Source organism: Panthera leo, chromosome F3 (genome assembly GCF_018350215.1).
Source record: "Panthera leo isolate Ple1 chromosome F3, P.leo_Ple1_pat1.1, whole genome shotgun sequence".
NCBI classification, from domain to species: Eukaryota; Metazoa; Chordata; class Mammalia; order Carnivora; family Felidae; genus Panthera; species Panthera leo.
This window is the reverse complement of record NC_056696.1, coordinates 60,087,322-60,104,718: the sequence shown is the minus strand read 5'-3', so window position 1 is coordinate 60,104,718 and position 17,397 is coordinate 60,087,322. Positions and strand designations below refer to the sequence as shown.

The window sequence follows — 17,397 nt, the reverse complement described above, 5'->3', positions numbered from 1 at the left end:
CAGACAAGTGAGGGTGGGGGGGGCATTGAGGAGGGCACTTGTGATGAGCACTGGGTGTTGTATGTAAGTGATGAATCATTAAGTTCTACCCCCGAAAACAATGTTACACTGTATGTTAACCAACTAGAATTTAAATAAAAATTTGAAAACGAAAAAAAGAAAGAATTCCACCCTTCCAAAAAAAAAAAGCTTAAACTATTTCCAGTAATCATATTGATAGAAGTGGTATTAGTACTGATATCCTGAGACTTTTGGCAGATATTATAGGATTATGCCAATGAATGACGTGATAGTCTATCATTTCTGGTACTCAAAACTGGAATTCTTAGGATGTGGATAAAAGAGACACAGATTAAAGAAATTAGGTAGAAACTATGAAGCCCTAAATTTAAGTAGGGGGGAGGGCATCGGTATAAATTCATGATGTATTTTATCTTAAAATGACAACAACAAAACATATTACCCATCTTAGTCCACAAAAAAGGCCTAGAAACCGGGGCACCTGGGTGGCTCAGTCGGTTGGGCATCCGACTTCGGCTCAGGTCGTGATCTCGCAGTTCATGGGTTTGAGCCCCGGGTTGGGCTCTGTGCTGACAGCTCAGAGCCTGGAGCCTGCTTCGGATTCTGTGTCTCCCTCTCTCTCTGCTCTTCCCCTGCACACACTCTGTGTGTCTCTCTCAAAAATATTTAAAAATTTTAAAAAAACAAAAAAGCCTAGAAACCGAGCAACCCAGTTTCAGTGCACAACCTTAGTGCTCTGATTACAGTCTCCAAATACCATTTCCCGGTAAAAAGAACCAGGCCTCTTTGGCGAAAGCGTTGCAGTCAAGTCAGGTAGGAAATGCAAAATGGCTCCAAAACATCTCGTCATATCACTTAGCAAGGAAGCCACCAATGACAACCAGAGTCATGCTAAATGGACCCAGGAGCCAACTTAGAAAGCCTCTTCGTTGGCTAGAAATGGTACGATCTCGGCATTCACAAGAAAAATAATTACAGGGGATTAAAGTGAATCAAGTATGTTTAAGTCAATGAACTGCTAAGCACACACACACACACGCACGCACACACACACACAGAAATTGTTCACCATAGGATACTAGTGAACAACTCATTATTTTGAAAAATCAGTCAACTTTTATTCTGCCTTTCCTAAAAAAGTTTACTACTCTGTATGTAACTAACCCATAGATGGAGGGGAAGTTTCTATCTATAGAGGTATTTAATAATAAAATGAAGCAATACTAGAAATTAAAACATCACCATTGTCAATCCCTAATTAATCAATTAATGCATCGAAAGCTAACATCACAAAAAGTGACAACAAGCAGTATGTAAAACAGGCATGCAATCAGCAAAATCCAAACTGAGGGACTTTACAGGGTATAAACAGCTTAGTTTCTTCTTCAACAAATAAACTGCAAGGTGGGGGGGGGGGGCAGAAACAGTAGGGAACTACAACATGAGTAGACTCCAAACCCTACGGCATCAGCATCACCTTGGCACTTGCTCGAAGTGCAAATTCTCAAGCTCCACCTTGGACTTAGAGTCAGAAGCTCTGGGGTGGAGCCCAGGAGTCTGTTTTAATAAACCTTGAAGGCGGTTCTGATGCACTCTAGTTGGAAAACTGCTGCAACAGACTGGAAGAAATTTCCATTGTTTATCAATCAATTGCAATACAGTTGTCTTATTTGGCTCTTGATTCCGAAAAGACTGAACAGTTTTGCCATCTATAGACAACTTATGATATCAAGGAATTATGAATTTTTAGCTATGTAAAATGATACTGAGAGATTTTATACGTGTGTGTGTGTGTGTGTGTGTGTGTGTGTGTGTATGCATACATGCTTAAAAGTCCTGAAATATTTATGGATAAAAGACAGGATGCCTAGGATTTGCTTCAAAATACCACAGGAGGCAGGCAGGGGTAGACATAAGATTGGCCACGAGTTAATTGTTGAAGTTGAGTAATGGGTATCTCAGAGTTCTTTACTTTTTAAGACTTTTAAGATTTTTTCCATTCTAAAAAGTTTAAAAACTCAAAGGAAAAAGTAAATTAAAAGACTATAACTTAAGCGGAATTAATCCAAAAAAAGAAAGTAACGGCACCTTTACTTGTACTGAAGAGCAGTACTGACATACACAAAATAATTAAGTACAAGTGTACTTAAAAAAAGCCCCTACATCCTACAATGTGGCAAAATGATTTGATTTGGAGGTAAGGGAATTCTGGGTGCTCATCAACCCAATGATGCCATCGTACGTCCCTGACACTGCAGAGGATGACTTCTGCAGGAGAAGAGGACCGCAGTCTGGTCAAGGGCATAGGAGTACCTATATGCATTTGCTTTCCAGCTTCCAAAGTGACTTAAGATTTTGGAATGCTATCTGTTAACAAATTCAGATTTACCTGCAGTTTTTCAAAGTTTACTGCTTGAGCAGCCTTTTAGGAGTGCAACCTGAGTAGGCAAATGCAGGCATTAGAACGCTCGGTTTTTCCCTAAACTAGAATAGGGACAACTATCCTCTACACAGGCGAAGTAGCCAAATCATACATTTTGAGAGTTGTTCAGAGGCTTCTCTGGCTTGAAATGTCATCTATAATATTCAATGATGGCCTGGATCTAGTCATCCAGATGAGTAGTTTTGAAAGTTTTCAGGGCAAGTAATTAAAAGAAAAACACTGTAAGGTTGCATAGCCCTTAATATATCCTCGAATTTACACTCCTGTGACGTGGTAGCTTTATTTCATTTGTAATACAACTACTGAGCTCTTTTAGAAACAGGGTGAAGAGAAGTTACTCTCCTTCCTTTTGACCCTTCTTATTCACCCTCTTTCACTGAAATACACTTTTTTATTTAAAATGTTTTTCTTAAATTTTATTTATTTTTGAGAGAGAGAGACAGAGCACAAGTGGGGGAGGGGCAGAGAGAGGGAGACACAGAATCCGAAGCAGGCTCTGGGATCCAAGCTGTCAGCACAGAACCCGACACGGGGCTCGAACCCACGAACCGTGAGATCATGGCCTGAGCCGAAGTCAGTTGCTTAACCGACTGAGCCACCCAGGCGCTCCTGAAATACACTTTTTGATTAGAAAGCCCTATTATCAAAACCTAAGGAGGTGGGTGGTAGGACGGACTACAAAGTCTCACTTTACAAAGTCATTGACAGAATTTTCTGTGTGGCTCCTTCTCCTCTTATGCTTTCTTCTAGAGAGCCAGTCATTTTTGTCATCATTGTTATCATCATCATTATCGTCTTCATGATCGTTCTTTTAATTATCATTTTGCCCAGAATAGTCCATGGCATTCTGGCCATTAAGAAATCATCACCATTATCCTTATCAGTCAGTCCTTCTGAGAAAAGCAACCTAGAAATAAAGATTTCTGTTCCATGTCATCTGCTTGAGCTTTTTCTGTTTCCCGTGTCAAGGAAACAAGAGCAAGAATGACAAAAAAATCCCCAACTTCGGCGCCCACAATCTCTAGCGGAAGAGAGAAGAGCTGAGGCGAGAGAATCAGCATAACCTGTGGGGAGGCACCGGAGAGCCCGGCTTAACTTCAGACGGCCTCGGTTCAAATCCCAACTCTGCCACTCACTAGCTAAGTAATGTTGAGCAAGTGACTTAACCTCTCCTGCCTCAGTTTCTCCATCTGTTAAATGAGGATAAGGGGGCACCTGGGTGGCTCGGTCAGTTGAGCATCCCATTCCTGATTTGGGCTCAGGTCGTGATCTCGCGGTTTGTGGGATCCGGTCCCGCGTTGGGCTCTGTACTGACAGCATGGAGCCTGCTTGGGATTCTCTTTTCCCTCTCTCTCTCTGCCCTTCCCCCTCTCTCAAAGAAATGTTTTAAAAAATGAGGGTAGGAACAGTGATTACCTTATGGGATCGTCTTGAAATAATTCTTAATTAGATAATCCATAAAACACTGAAGTTTATTCACATATTTGATCAATTTCTGTGTTGATCGTTGTATCTTATATCCCACACCTTCCTCTTGGTGTTCTTTTTTGTCCTGGAAATGTATCCATATCTATATATTGTTAAATAAGCAAGTTCTATGCACAACGTGGGGCTCGAACTCACGACCGCAAGACCAAAGGTCATATGCTCCGCTGACTGAGCCAGCCGGATGCCCCCAAAATATATCCTTTAATAATTCAATTATCTTGGACTCTGTAGCTCTGACAATACTGCCTCCCGGTTTTGCTTCCAACTGTTGGGTTAGTTGCACATAAGACTCTGGGCTGATAAGTATTCTCCTCAGCTTTGAAGATATTGCCCCACTGTCTTCTGGGTTTTATGCCATTGCAAAGTTTGCTATCGGTTTAACAGCCGTTACTTTGCAAATAACCCGTCTTTTCTCATTGGCTGAGCATGTGCATCTAAGGAGACTACCGATGAGTGACCAGACTTCTCCCTCCACACAAGATTTCCGATTCCACGGACCGCGCAGGGGATGACCATGGTCCAAGCGCCCTCTCCTCCTTTACGAAGGAGCATGGCAGGAACTAAAGGCTGTTGTGACCAAAAGGAAGCAAGGTAAGATCGCTTACATGTAACCCTAACCCTGCCTCCAGGGGAGGACGAGGAGTGCCTTCCCAAGGACCCAGAAGGCCGCACAAGGGTATCAAGGGAACTGCCGAGGACCCTCGTTCTTATACTCTCATGAGCTACTTCTTTCCTTCTCACGCTTTCCGCGATAGGACAGTTGTGTGTTTTGAGCTTTTTAGGCAAGTATGATAACGTAGTACATTTGAAAAGTTTTAGTTTAGCCCTTCCTGGCTAATGTTTACGTTCAGATTACTAAAAACATGACTCCAGGAATATGGTACAAAACAGATCTCTCCTTGTAGATGAAATAGCTAACATTTTGGCCTCTTTATTGATCTTAGGTCATATATTTGGCTTGGGAAAAAATGCACAACAAATAGTTCCACTGTTGTAGTTCCACAACAAATAGCGATCCTTCCAGATCGCTAAATGCTCCGGGGAGCCAACTTCCACGGTATACGGCACACAGCACAGACTTGAGAGTCGGTTCCACGGAAAGCATTGGTGTAAGCCAAAAAGAAAGACGCTATTTGTTTCTTATTATGTAGACATCACCTGAACTTATCTAATCAACAAACTTTTTTTTTTTTTTTAATTTATCTGTGACTGAATGTACTATCATGTTTGGTGGGTGCCATTCTCTTTAGAATCATATCCAAAAAGTCTAGAAATAACTCAGAATTAGAAAGTGGCCCAAGTGCTACGTCTGTCGATGGCTCTTGCTACAAAATAGTTGCAGTCTAATTTGAATGTTTAAAAAGAATGACAGGAATTATAGGGCTCTTCCTGATTTCAAGAGAACTTCCCAGAAGGAGGCGGAGGACCCAGAAATCCACCTGCCTGCTTGGTGGCAGCTCGTGAAGGGGCAAGGCCAAGAATCTTCTGGATGTTCTGTGAAGAAAACAGAATTAAAACTCGGTTTGAATATGAGATGTAGAGAAGAGTATATTACATGGATCACATATGAAGAGAGGCCACATAAATTAAAAGTACCGTTATGACCTAAAATAGGACAATTATTACTGTGTTATTTTTAAAAAGGCCTACGACATGATGGGAGTTCATACAACAATTAAAGTACTGCCACCTAATGGGACCTGGTCTACAGCCAAAGAGTGGGTTTTTTCAAGTGAAGAATCATTAAAAGAGGTAATCTTTCTTTCAACATGAACCATATAAAACATATTCATTAGCTGTTTCTTGTAGCAAGGCCTTTTCTTTGAATACGAATCATCAGCTGGAGTTAGTCATTACTGCACCGTCTAAAGCTGAAACCGAGATGTTAAATTTCAGTTTTATTAAAGTGATAAGGGCACTTAGGTTCCTGCAAAGCAATCTGAGTCCAGAGTCCTCCTAGATTTCCAGCACCTCCCTTCATCTTGTCCACGTGTCCCATTGCATCTAATTCAACGGCTTTTTAAAAAAATTTTTTTAATGTTTATTTATTGTTGAGAGACAGAGAGACACAAGCATGAGCAGGGGAGGGGCAGAGTGGGGGAGACACAAAATCTGAAGCAGGCTCCAGGCTCTGAGCTGTCAGCACAGAGCCCGACGCGGGGCTCGAACCCACGAACCGTGAGATCATGACCTGAGCCGAAGTCGGTCGTCCAACCAACTGAGCCACCCAGGCGCCCCAAATTCAACAGTTTTTTTAATTCACCTTCATTAAACTAGTTCTCATAAAAATAACTATTTTTATACTCACATTTTATAAGGTACTATAACATTAAGTTAAATTACATGAATACAGCGACAAGTAAAACCAGCATAAACTGTTTTGGGATAAATACAGGCTCTTGAAAAAGCAATGACTCACCTGGTAGAAGCAGACAGGCGTGGGCGTACTAGAGAGCAACCATGAGGGGGGAGTGTGATGCGGGGATTGCATGCTATGCTTCAAAGAGGGAAGTGAGAGGGTTTATGAGTGTGGAGAGCTTCAGTAAAGGTCAGGTGTTAAGATTTCATACAGCATTTCTAAGACAGAAAAACCTTAAAGATCATCTACGTTTTCTTGCTTGGTCTCCTTTTGTATTTGAGGAACTCCAATGAAAACTTAAAAAGGTATGATTGTTTGTCCAAAGTTACGAAGGTAAATGAAGAGCAGAGTTAGAATTAAAACTCATGTGTCTTGATTCTTAATCGGATGGATTCTCTTACACAGTACATCCAGTACATCCTATACTAACAGTTCCCGTCTTCAGAACAAGCTCCACCCCACGGGAAGGCAGGTTAGCGTGTGTATATCCATTCACTCAATAGTTATCGAGGACCTACTGTCCATAAGCACCATGAGGATACCCATGAGCTGTGAGATCATGACCTGAGCCAAAATCAAGAGTCGGACGCTTAATCGACAGAGCCACCCAGGCGTGCCCGATGCCCTTTAAATTACAGGTTGACTATAATTTACAGAAGACAACTGACAGGAAAATAGGAAATATTTTGAAGCGTAGACTGTTGACAGTCTCATTTATGAAATAAAAACATATAAATGACTATTGGACATAAGTCCACTGCTCTAGATGGGGAAGAGCTCAAACAGCAACAAGAATGTTAGAACGGAGGCACGTTAGTAGCCAAGGCTTAAGTTCATGGAAGCTCTATACTTTGTTCTCCTTGTGGCTCTTGTCACAGGCTTCCTTTGGGAACACTAAATTAGGTTTATCAATGTTACATTACTCAAGTATCTGTATTTTAATGTAAATGCTCTGTATTTACTGAATGCAATCTTATCCTTTAGTGAAAATTTTCTAAAAAATTTTAATGTGTATTTATTTTTGAGAGAGAAAGAGAGAGCATGATCAAGGGAGGGGTAGAGAGAGAGGGGGATACAGAACCCGAAGCAGGCTCTAGGCTCTGAGCTGTCAGCACAGAGCCCGATGTGGGGCTCGAACCCATGAACCACGAGATCATGACCTGGGTTGAAGTCAGAAGCTTAACCCACTGAGCCACCCAGGCACCCCTCCTTCAGTGAACTTCTAAATAACCTGTTCAAATTCCTATAGTCTCACAAATGAGCCCAGGTCTTATCATGGTTTTTCTTAGATAAAAATTATTCTGTCTCCTGATCCATGAAGTCTTTTCCTTGAAAACACATGTAGGAACTAAGTGATGGTCTTACGACAAATGACCTAAGAAAAAGAGTAGAGGTAACCATTCTCTCCACCATAGTAATAACATTCAACACTCTTATGCACTTTAAAGTTTACAAATAGGGGGCGCCTGGGTGGCTCAGTTGGTTAAGCATCTGACTGTTGATTTCAGCTCAGGTCATGATCTCACTGCTCATGAGATCAAGCCCCCATGTTGGGCTCGCAGAGCCTGCTTGGGGTTCTCTCTCCCTATCTGCCTTCCCCTGCTCTCTATCAAAATAAACTTAAACACACACACACACACACACACACACACACACACACACACACATTTGGAGGGCCTGGGTGGCTCAGTCGGTTAGGCGTGAATCACAGTTCGTGAGTTCGAGCCCCGCATTGGGTTTTGTGCTGACAGCTCAGAGCCTGGAGCCTGCTTCGAATTCTGTGTCTCTGCCCTTTTCCTGCTCATGCTCTCTCTCTCTCTGTCTCAGAATAAACATTAAAAAAAATTTTTTTTAAAAGTACATAAATTCAAACCCATAGAATGTATACACCAAGAGTGAGCCCCGATGTAAATCACGGACTTTGGGTGATAATGAAGTGTTGCTGTAGGTTCACTGACTGGAAACGAATGTACCAGTCTGGTGCTAGGGGGTGACAGTGGGGGAGACTGAACATATGTGGGGACAGGGACTATATGGGAAGTCCCTGCACCTTCCATTCAGTTTTGCTGTGAACCTAAAACTGCTCTAAAAAATAGTCTATAAAAAAATGCATGTAAAGACTATAAAAATATATGGACACATAACAATAGTTTATACCCCTTTCTCATTGCTTGCCTCCCAACTTTTTGAAACATTGCTAAACAGGATAACCTAAAATAAAGACAAGTGTTTCTGCAGCTCTGTCTCACAGTGCCAGGCATTGTTCTCATTCAATCCCCCAACCAGGCGGTGAGGTGGGCTTGTTATCCTCACATGCAGATGAAGAATAATTCGACTGCCAGGCCGTGACTCAGCAAATGCTTACTGAGTGCGACCCTGTGCAGCAGATAGTTTTCCCTGTATTATCTCCTTTATATCTTTCAACAACCTCATCCTGACTCGACCTGACTGCTTTCCTCTAATCTCCTTTTTTTCCCTTTCTTTCTTTCTTTTTTTTTTTTAAGTGGTGCTTGAACTCACGACCCCGAGATCAAGAGTCGGACGCTCTACTGACTGAGCAGCTGGGCGCCCCTTTCCTACATCTCTTAATTCGCCTATTTTTCGGGCCTTCTGAATTCGTAAGATTAGTTTAGAAATACTTTGCTAAAAGACAAAAGTTTTAATATATTATGAAGATGATACGGAAGAACACAACACACATGCAAAATATAATACGATTTGGTAAGCTTATAGAAAAATATATAAAACGATTTTGAATTTCTGTCCAGTCCTGTGTCATAAATAGGGTAACAACTGAGGAGTGTATCTCAGAAGGGAAAAACAAAGGAAAAACGTTTTCCCATAATCATGCCTTTTATTGGCAGGAAACCCAGAAAAATACCATTACAGGATTTGCGTTCCTTCCTCTTTGTAAAGGATAAGAGCCGGTGATCAAGAAAAGGAAGTTGTTGGTTGCTAACTGGATATTTTGGGAAGACCCAGGTCACTAGCCATAAAGACATTCAGCTAAATGTTATTTCTTAGTCATTCAGCTAAAATAACTCAGCCATGGCAATCCTTAGTTTATTCTTTGTTAGTTTCTCTGGCATCAAGCAAACAGCCTTCACTTCCAATTGATGATAATTTCTCATCAAGTTCCCATAACATATTCTTTACTATATCCACAAAGCGGTGTGAAAATCCAATCACGTCAAATGGCCCAACCCAGCAGCCCCACAGTTTTCACATTACATCTAAGTAAACTGTTTGGGGGGCACCTGGGTGGCTCAGTGGTTAAGGTGGCTTAGTCGGTTAAGTGGTTAAGTTAAGCATCTGACTCTTGATTTCAGCTTGGGTCACAATCTCATGGGTTTATGAGTTCAAGCCCCCAATCAGACTCCATACTGTCATTGCAGAGCCTGCTTGGGATTCTCTCTCTCCACCCCTCCCTGTTGTCTCTTAAAATAAATAAATATGCTTCAATAAGCTGTTTGGGAGAAAGGATGTAAAGATGAAATATTTACTGAAGAAAATGACAGTACACTGGGGTACCTGAAATACACTGTTGGGTCAGCAGTCAGAAGACCTGAGTTCCAGTACTGGCAACCCAGGCAAAGAAACAACAGGCAGTGTCTTCTCACCTTTCCAAATCTCAGCTGCCCTCCCCCCTTGAAAGGAGCGGGATGGCCAGATCAATCATTTTCAACCCTTTAATCCTTTCTTTAAACAAAATCTCATGAAAGAAACCCACTACAGAAAACAGATAAAATACTGAAGGGACCTGAAGCCTCCTGCTGGACCTTTCAAGCTTCTTCACCAAGCACCTTCAAGGAGCCCAAGTCCCCTGTAGCTCTAGCATTCTAGAACGTGACTATGTTGTAACAAATTATAATGCAGATTTGCACACATTTCTTACAAAGTGGAAATCGAAATTCTGAAAGAAACATGAGCACATCAAATCTGCACTATAGTGATGTCACTTCCTTTGTAATACTGAATGAATATTTTCTGTCCTAAGTTGTCTAAAGGCCTTGCTGGTGATAAAGGTCTTTTTTTTTTTTTTTGAGGGGGTGGAGGTACGTCAGACAATCAAGTGACAATCCTAATCTCTCTCTCTCTTATAACCATCCTTCCAATGAACACTTTCCTAGATCTCTTGTTTAGCCCTTTATTTGAGGAGCAGTCAAGGAGAATGCTCTGAATTTTAGTTTAGTGCTGGAAGACAAGATGTATGTTTGTATGTTACAGATGTATAAACGGATGTATGTATGTACGTATTTTTAATCTTATAATGGGTAGGAGGATGCAGCTGGCACTGGGTGGGGTATCTAAGACTCAGAATTAAACTGAAGCCTTACTCATTTGAAAAACCAAAAGACAGGGATTAGTGCAACCATAGCAGCTAATGATAATAGTGAGAGGATCCTGGAAAACAGCTAACAGAGGAGTTCAAAACTACACTGAAACTCTGCCCACATCTCTTAAACTATGCGTGCACTAGACAGCCTTCAAGCAGCCCAGATGAGACTAACATAGCAGAGATCTCAGGTACAGCCGACCACAGAGGAGAGTTCAGAGTGTGAATGCCAAGTTAATTGCCTGCTTAACTAAAAGACTCACCGCTCTTTCAAAGAATCATAGAATCCAGAGTCTATACAATCTATCAGAACAATGTCTAAGACACAATCCAAAATAATTAAATATACCAACAAACGAGAAACTTAGCCCATACTTGAGAGAGCAGGCGACAGAGTCCAACCTTCAGATTATCCAAATGTTGAAATTAGTAGATAAGGTTTTTATTTTAAAGTAACTAAATAACTATGCCTACAAGCATGAAATATGCCCATAATAATAAATGAACAAATAGGAAATCTCAGCAGGGAAAAAGGATCACAAAAAAAGAACCAAATGGATATTGTGGAACTAAAAAAATATTGTATCAAAATTTAAAAACCATTGTATGGGGGGGGCACCTGGGGTGGCCTAGTCAGTTAAGCATCTGACTCTCGGTTTCAGCTCAGGTTATGGTCTCACAGTTTTGTGGGTTCGAGCCCTGCATCGGGCTCTGTGCTGGCAGTGCACAGCCTGCTTGGGGTTCGCCCTCTCACCCTCTCTGTCTACCCCTTCCCCGCTCATGCTCTCTATCAAAATAAATTTAAAAATTAAAAAAAAAAATTAAAAATCATTGTATGGATTTAAGGTTAATTCAGATTAGGGATGACAGAGGATCAGTAAACTTGAAGACAAATGAAGAGAAATTATCCTGCTTAAAGAACAGAGAGGAAAAGATTTTTAAAAATTGAACAGAGCCTCAGTGTCCTCTTAGACAATACTGAAAAAACAGACAAACATATAAGACACTGGAATCACAGAAGAAGAGGGAAGGAATGGGCAGGAAAAACAACTGTAGCTCGATCAAGAAAAAAAGAATTAATACCGTAGGCACATCCAATCAAACTGCTGAAAAACCAAACATAAAAAAAAAAAAATCTAAAAGCAGCCAGAGAAAAATGACACATTATCTACAGGGAAAAAAAGATAGGAAGGACTTTTCATCAGAAACAATGGAGGCCAGAAGACAGGGGAAGGGCATTTTAAAAAGCTGAAAGGATTAAAACAAACAAAACGCCTAGTCAACCCAGAATTGCATATCCAGTGAAAATATCCTTCAAGAATATAGATAAAAGTATTTTCAGATAAACGAAGATTAAGAGAATTTGTTGCCAGGAGACTTGCACTGTAAACACAATAAAAACAAAACAAAACAAAACAAAAGACAAACCCCAGAAAAACAAAGGAATCACTCGATGCTGTACTGTGAGGTACAGGTAGTAAGCAGGGGCCCGCTTCTTCTCCTGTTACACCCCACCAACAATTCTGCACTCGCTTGTATTGACTTGTACAGTCTTGTATTCACTGTACACGTTCAAGCCTCCGTGCTGTTCCTCACACTACTTCCGATGCCAAGAACGCTCTGTTAAGACTGGAAAGCCCCTACTCGTCCTTCAAGATACAACAAAATGGCCCTTCTGTATAAACTCTTACTTTCATCCCTTAGCCATTTGGCTTCCATAGCATGGTCTTCCCTCCGGTACCATTTTGCACGTGAACACACAGACAAAGGGCGTCAATCATACTCTATTACTTATGGATCTATCTCTCCACAAAGAGTACGAGTTTCACAGGGTAGAGACCACTGCTTTTTACCCTGTATTCTCAGCATCAAAGAATTCCTGGCATAGCATAAAGACTTGAGTCAATCTTCGGCAAGACAGGCGATATTCTAAATAAAGCCTTGAACTCCTGCACTGAAACGATTCGCAGAGATCAGAGTAAGATAATGCCTGAATAATCTGTTCCTCTCACGTACTAGCTAAGCTATCATTTTCTAAACTTCATGCAATTCTCTGATTTTAAGTTAAGTGCTAAAAATGAAAATACCCTGCTTGTAGATGAGCTATACTGACATTAATGAATTGAGCTCTAAGTCCTGAAGTGACATATGTTAATGATGTGGCACAGGAGATGGCAGGCATCTGGTCTTCTCATTTTGATGACTTTAAGATATACTGACAAGACATAATTAGACCTTTTTTTATACATTCACAAGGCATATCAAAATTCTTTGCCCCAGGAAAGCCAAGGGTGAAAAAAAATAAAATATGCTTATTTTTATCTCTCTCCTGAGCACACAGCTGTTCAAAGAGACCATGACAAATTCTCACCGATACTTTTCCAGATAAGAGTCGTACACACATCAAGTAATATATTAAGATATGGGTGACAAAAGAAAAAAGATAAAACTCTTTCTTCCATTCTTCCTCAGAACAACTAATCCTTCTTGCTTTCAAAGAAAGGGAATTCTATTCATAGGTTTTATAGTCACATAAATTCATAAGAATCGACCACTTTCCCCTTAGCTGTTTACCAGGTAAATCTGCTTGAGTTTTTATTGATTTAGAGCACTTTTTTAATAGAGGAGATCACTATTTATGTAATCTATTACTGACTCGTACTAACAAGAAAATTTAAAAGGCAATTAAGGAAATTTCCTCCTATTCTTGAATTCCACCACCACCCTGGACCAACTTGACACCTCCGATGGGAGCTGGCAGACCTACCATTTCCGCTGCTACAAACTCACACAAAGGAAACAGCTGCGGTGTGAAGGTCAAGGCAGCTAAGCACTAATCACTAAACGTTAAGGGATGTTAAAAAGGGGGAAAGATAAAATGAGAAAAATTAATTAGATTTATTTTCAGTTAATGACAGACATACCACCCTGCTTCAATCTTTAAAAAGCAACTTTGTCCTATCTGGGCCGCGAAACAAATACTAATTTTAAAAAATACCCCAAAGGAGGGGGTACTTATTTTTTTTTAAATGTCACCCTAAGAACCGCTAACACTGTGTATTATTGTCTTGTGATCATCATAACATGGTGAGATGGTACACTCGCCCCCATTTCACCTTTGTGGAAAGACTCAGGTTCTAGGACTTTCCCGAGGACACTCGGCTAGTTAAGTGTCAGCAAGAGTCAAAACCTGGTGCTTTACTTCCAAAACCTGTATCTCCTCAACCTTATGTTGTCTTCCTCCTCTCTCCCCATCATTTCAAAGTTTCTCAAGTAGGAATGTGTCTTAAAATCTATTACATGATCAGTATAGTATTACTTCCACTTTTCCTTGAAAGCTCTTAAGTCAATGGTGAATCATTTAATTAACTAATAACATCCTACTATGGGAAAAAATAAGTAACGGATGAAAACCAGATTCACAAATATTTATGTGAACTAGCAATACATCATAAAATTGTGTTAGTTTAGGTTCAAAGTTCAATCATTGTTCAATCTGCTTCTACTCTGAATGACTACTATAATGGAATTAATTTTAGGGGCACCTGGGTGGCTCAGTTGGTCAAGCGGCTGACTTCAGCTCAGGCCATGATCCCATGGTTTGTGAGTTCGAGCCCCGTGTCAGGTTCTCTGCTGTCAGCGCAGAGCCTGCTTCGGATCCTCTGTCTCCCCCCCACCCCCAACCACCCCGCTCACTCACTCTCTCCCTCTCCCTCTCCCTCTCTCTCTCTCTCAAAGATAAACATTGATAAAAAAGAAAAAAATAATTTTAAATGTACTTTTACACCTCCATATTTGATAATGATTTTTTTTAAGTGAAGCTATAGTTGGAAAAATTAACCTTTTAATTTCAAAAGAAACAGAAGTTCCATGACAGCAAGGACCATAATTATACGTCAATTTTGTTTCAAAGTGTATACTAAGCACCCAGCATGGAGCCTCATACATATCCATGCTCCATTTTGTTGAATGAATAAATGAACAAACAGAATCTACCAAGAAATAGTTACTAATGTGATAATAATCTCTTAAGGATGGGGGGGAAATGACTGAAGCAGATAGACACCTGTGATTCAGCCTTATATTTACTACACCTCCATTATAAAAAGGAGTGCACACTGTCATGAAGGGAACAGAGCTGGTTGTTTGAATTATACCATCACTCACATTTAGTAAAGTGGATTCTGGTTAACACTGTAGAGATGTTATTAACTGACAAATGTAAATGTAGTCATAATTTGCACAACTAAAAGACTTTAAAAACATAAATGCAGGAAAACCCATGGTAAATGTATCTAATCACTTCAGCAATTAAACTGTTGACACTTTAAAGGCACTAATAACAGAAATGTTTCTCATTCTCCTAGATGCTATACTCTAGTTTACTATTGTAAGAAGACTTCCCTGTTAAAACCAGCAAGGCCATAAGTGCTGCTGGAGGTAACTTGCATGAAACACACATTGTTTTTACATGTTTAGCATAAAACTGACCTTGAGTGAATGAAATTGTGATTTCACTCACTGAAACAAAAACATGAAAAATTACTTGAATCTTTTAATGAATGGTCTCAAGTTGGTAGTGAATTGAAGCCTTAAGATGACCGGCACTGGGTAAAATGACGCAGTAGCTGTGAACACCAGCTGGTGATTCCACAAAAAAGTTAAACGTCAAATTGCCTTATGACCCAGCGATTCTACTTCTGGGATTATAGCCCAAAAGACGTAAAAAGAGAAACTCAAACAGACATCGACACACCATGTTCACAGCAGCGTTACAACAGCAAAACGGTGGGAGCAGCCCAACTGACAGGTGAGCGGACACACAAAACATGGTTCACACATACAACGAAATATTACTTGGCCTTAGAAAAGGAAGTGCCGACCCATGCTCCAGTGTGGATAAACTTGAGAACGTGCTAGTCACAAAAGAACCACCATCGTATGAGTCTACTTACACGAGATCAACCCACAGACACGAGTAGTCAAATTCAGAGGGAGAGAGAAGGCAGAATGGTGGGTGCCAGGGATTGGGGGTAATGGAGATGCTTGTAGAGCAACGTAAATGTGCTTAATGGCACAGAACTGCACAGCTGAAAATAGCTAAATAGTGAATTCTGTGTTACGTCTATTTTAACACAATCAATAAGAAAGATTAACAGCACTGGAATTACCGAACATAGGAAACCAGAAAGTAGTGTCTGGACCTCAGAGAGGACTGGCTTGAGAATCCTGCAAGACTCCACTGCTGCCACAGGCAGTCACCCTGACAAGTCGAGAGCCCTGACATTCAGCAGGCATGACCGAGACGTCTGGCCTACTCCTCCACATTCTTCTCCTCTAGGGGTTCAGATCACGCTGCTTAGCCGGCCCCAGGACACTAGCACATTTCAGAAGACCTCTTATCTAAACAAGGTGTGAAGGAAGGAGGAGCGTCTCCACTCACACACTTGTCACTGGGACTGAACAGACTTTCCAATTTCTTTTTTTTTTTTTTTTTTTTTTTTAATTTTTTTTTCATCGTTTTTTATTTTTGGGATAGAGAGAGACAGAGCATGAACGGGGGAGGAGCAGAGAGAGAGGGAGACACAGAATCGGAAACAGGCTCCAGGCTCCGAGCCATCAGCCCAGAGCCTGACGCGGGGCTCGAACTCACGGACCGCGAGATCGTGACCTGGCTGAAGTCGGACGCTTAACCGACTGCGCCACCCAGGCGCCCCCAGACTTTCCAATTTCAAAGACGGATTTCGAGAGCTCTAGAGAAAACACTACTAGGCTGCTGGCCGGGGCTTATATTCAAGTCCAATCGTTCACCTCACTGCATTCTTTTGGCTCTCTGGCTTCTTAGTCTTGGAAAAAAAAGAAGTAGGCAAACTGTGATCTCGAATGAATCCATGTTTTTGCGTTCTCCTTCTTCAAAATCACGTAATAGCTGGCCAAGTAGAAGAGCGTAAAGAAAGAAGAAGGTAACTATGAACTCCAGATGGGCTGGCTCATCATTTAAATGCAAAACTTGAAACCAAAAAAGTACCAACAGAAAAGGAGGATGAATTTCCTGGTAACTTTAGAGTGGAGAAGAACTTTCTAACCATAACTCAAAATCCAAAAGCCACAAAAGACAGACAAATCTGATCTAAAAGGAAAAACTAAAATCCAGCGAGCAAATAAAATTTTGTGTGGCAAAAACCACTATAAGTAAAACTGGAACACAAACGACAAGTTGGAAAAGTTATGTGCAACTTAGAGCACACAGAGAGGGCGAATGTCCCAAAGTTAAGAGCTAAAATTCAGAAAAAGACCAACAACCTGTTAGAGAAATAGGCGAAAGGCATACACGGTCTCTCGCCACCACGGAAAGGAAAGAATATATATATGAACAGCCTTAGACAAACAGAGATGCTCAATCCAAAATGCAAGTTAAAACTACAGGGAAGCAATTCTTATCCCTCAGACTGATAAAAACTCAAAAGCAATTTCTGCTGGTGAGGCTGGCAGAAACGCATTTTCCTACCTTGCTCTTGGGAGTAAAAAATGGTGTAACCCCAACTTGCCAAATTTACAAGTTTATATTTCGGTGTAGCACCTACTGTTTGTTTAACATATACTTTTAAGATGTATACTATATAGCATACATAGGTACTTTAAGATATATGCAGACAATTGAGAACTTACTACCTTGGAACAGTTGGAAAGGAAAGAAGAAAATAGATAAAAATAACAAATAGACCAAATAAAAACTCCTATAAGGCAGAA

At 40.7% G+C, this 17,397-nt stretch overlaps 1 protein-coding gene across 1 annotated transcript in view; it reads right to left on the bottom strand.

Moving 5' to 3' along the window:
* Positions 1-4,647: 4,647 nt before the first annotated feature.
* The window catches only part of TMCO1 (transmembrane and coiled-coil domains 1), a 39,204-nt gene continuing 26,454 nt past the window's right edge, over positions 4,648-17,397 (bottom strand). Inside the window, exon 7 of the mRNA XM_042925378.1 lies at positions 4,648-5,446. Within this exon, the coding sequence (XP_042781312.1) occupies positions 5,348-5,446 (99 nt within the window). The 3' untranslated portion in view covers positions 4,648-5,347. The remainder of the gene's footprint in view (positions 5,447-17,397) is intronic.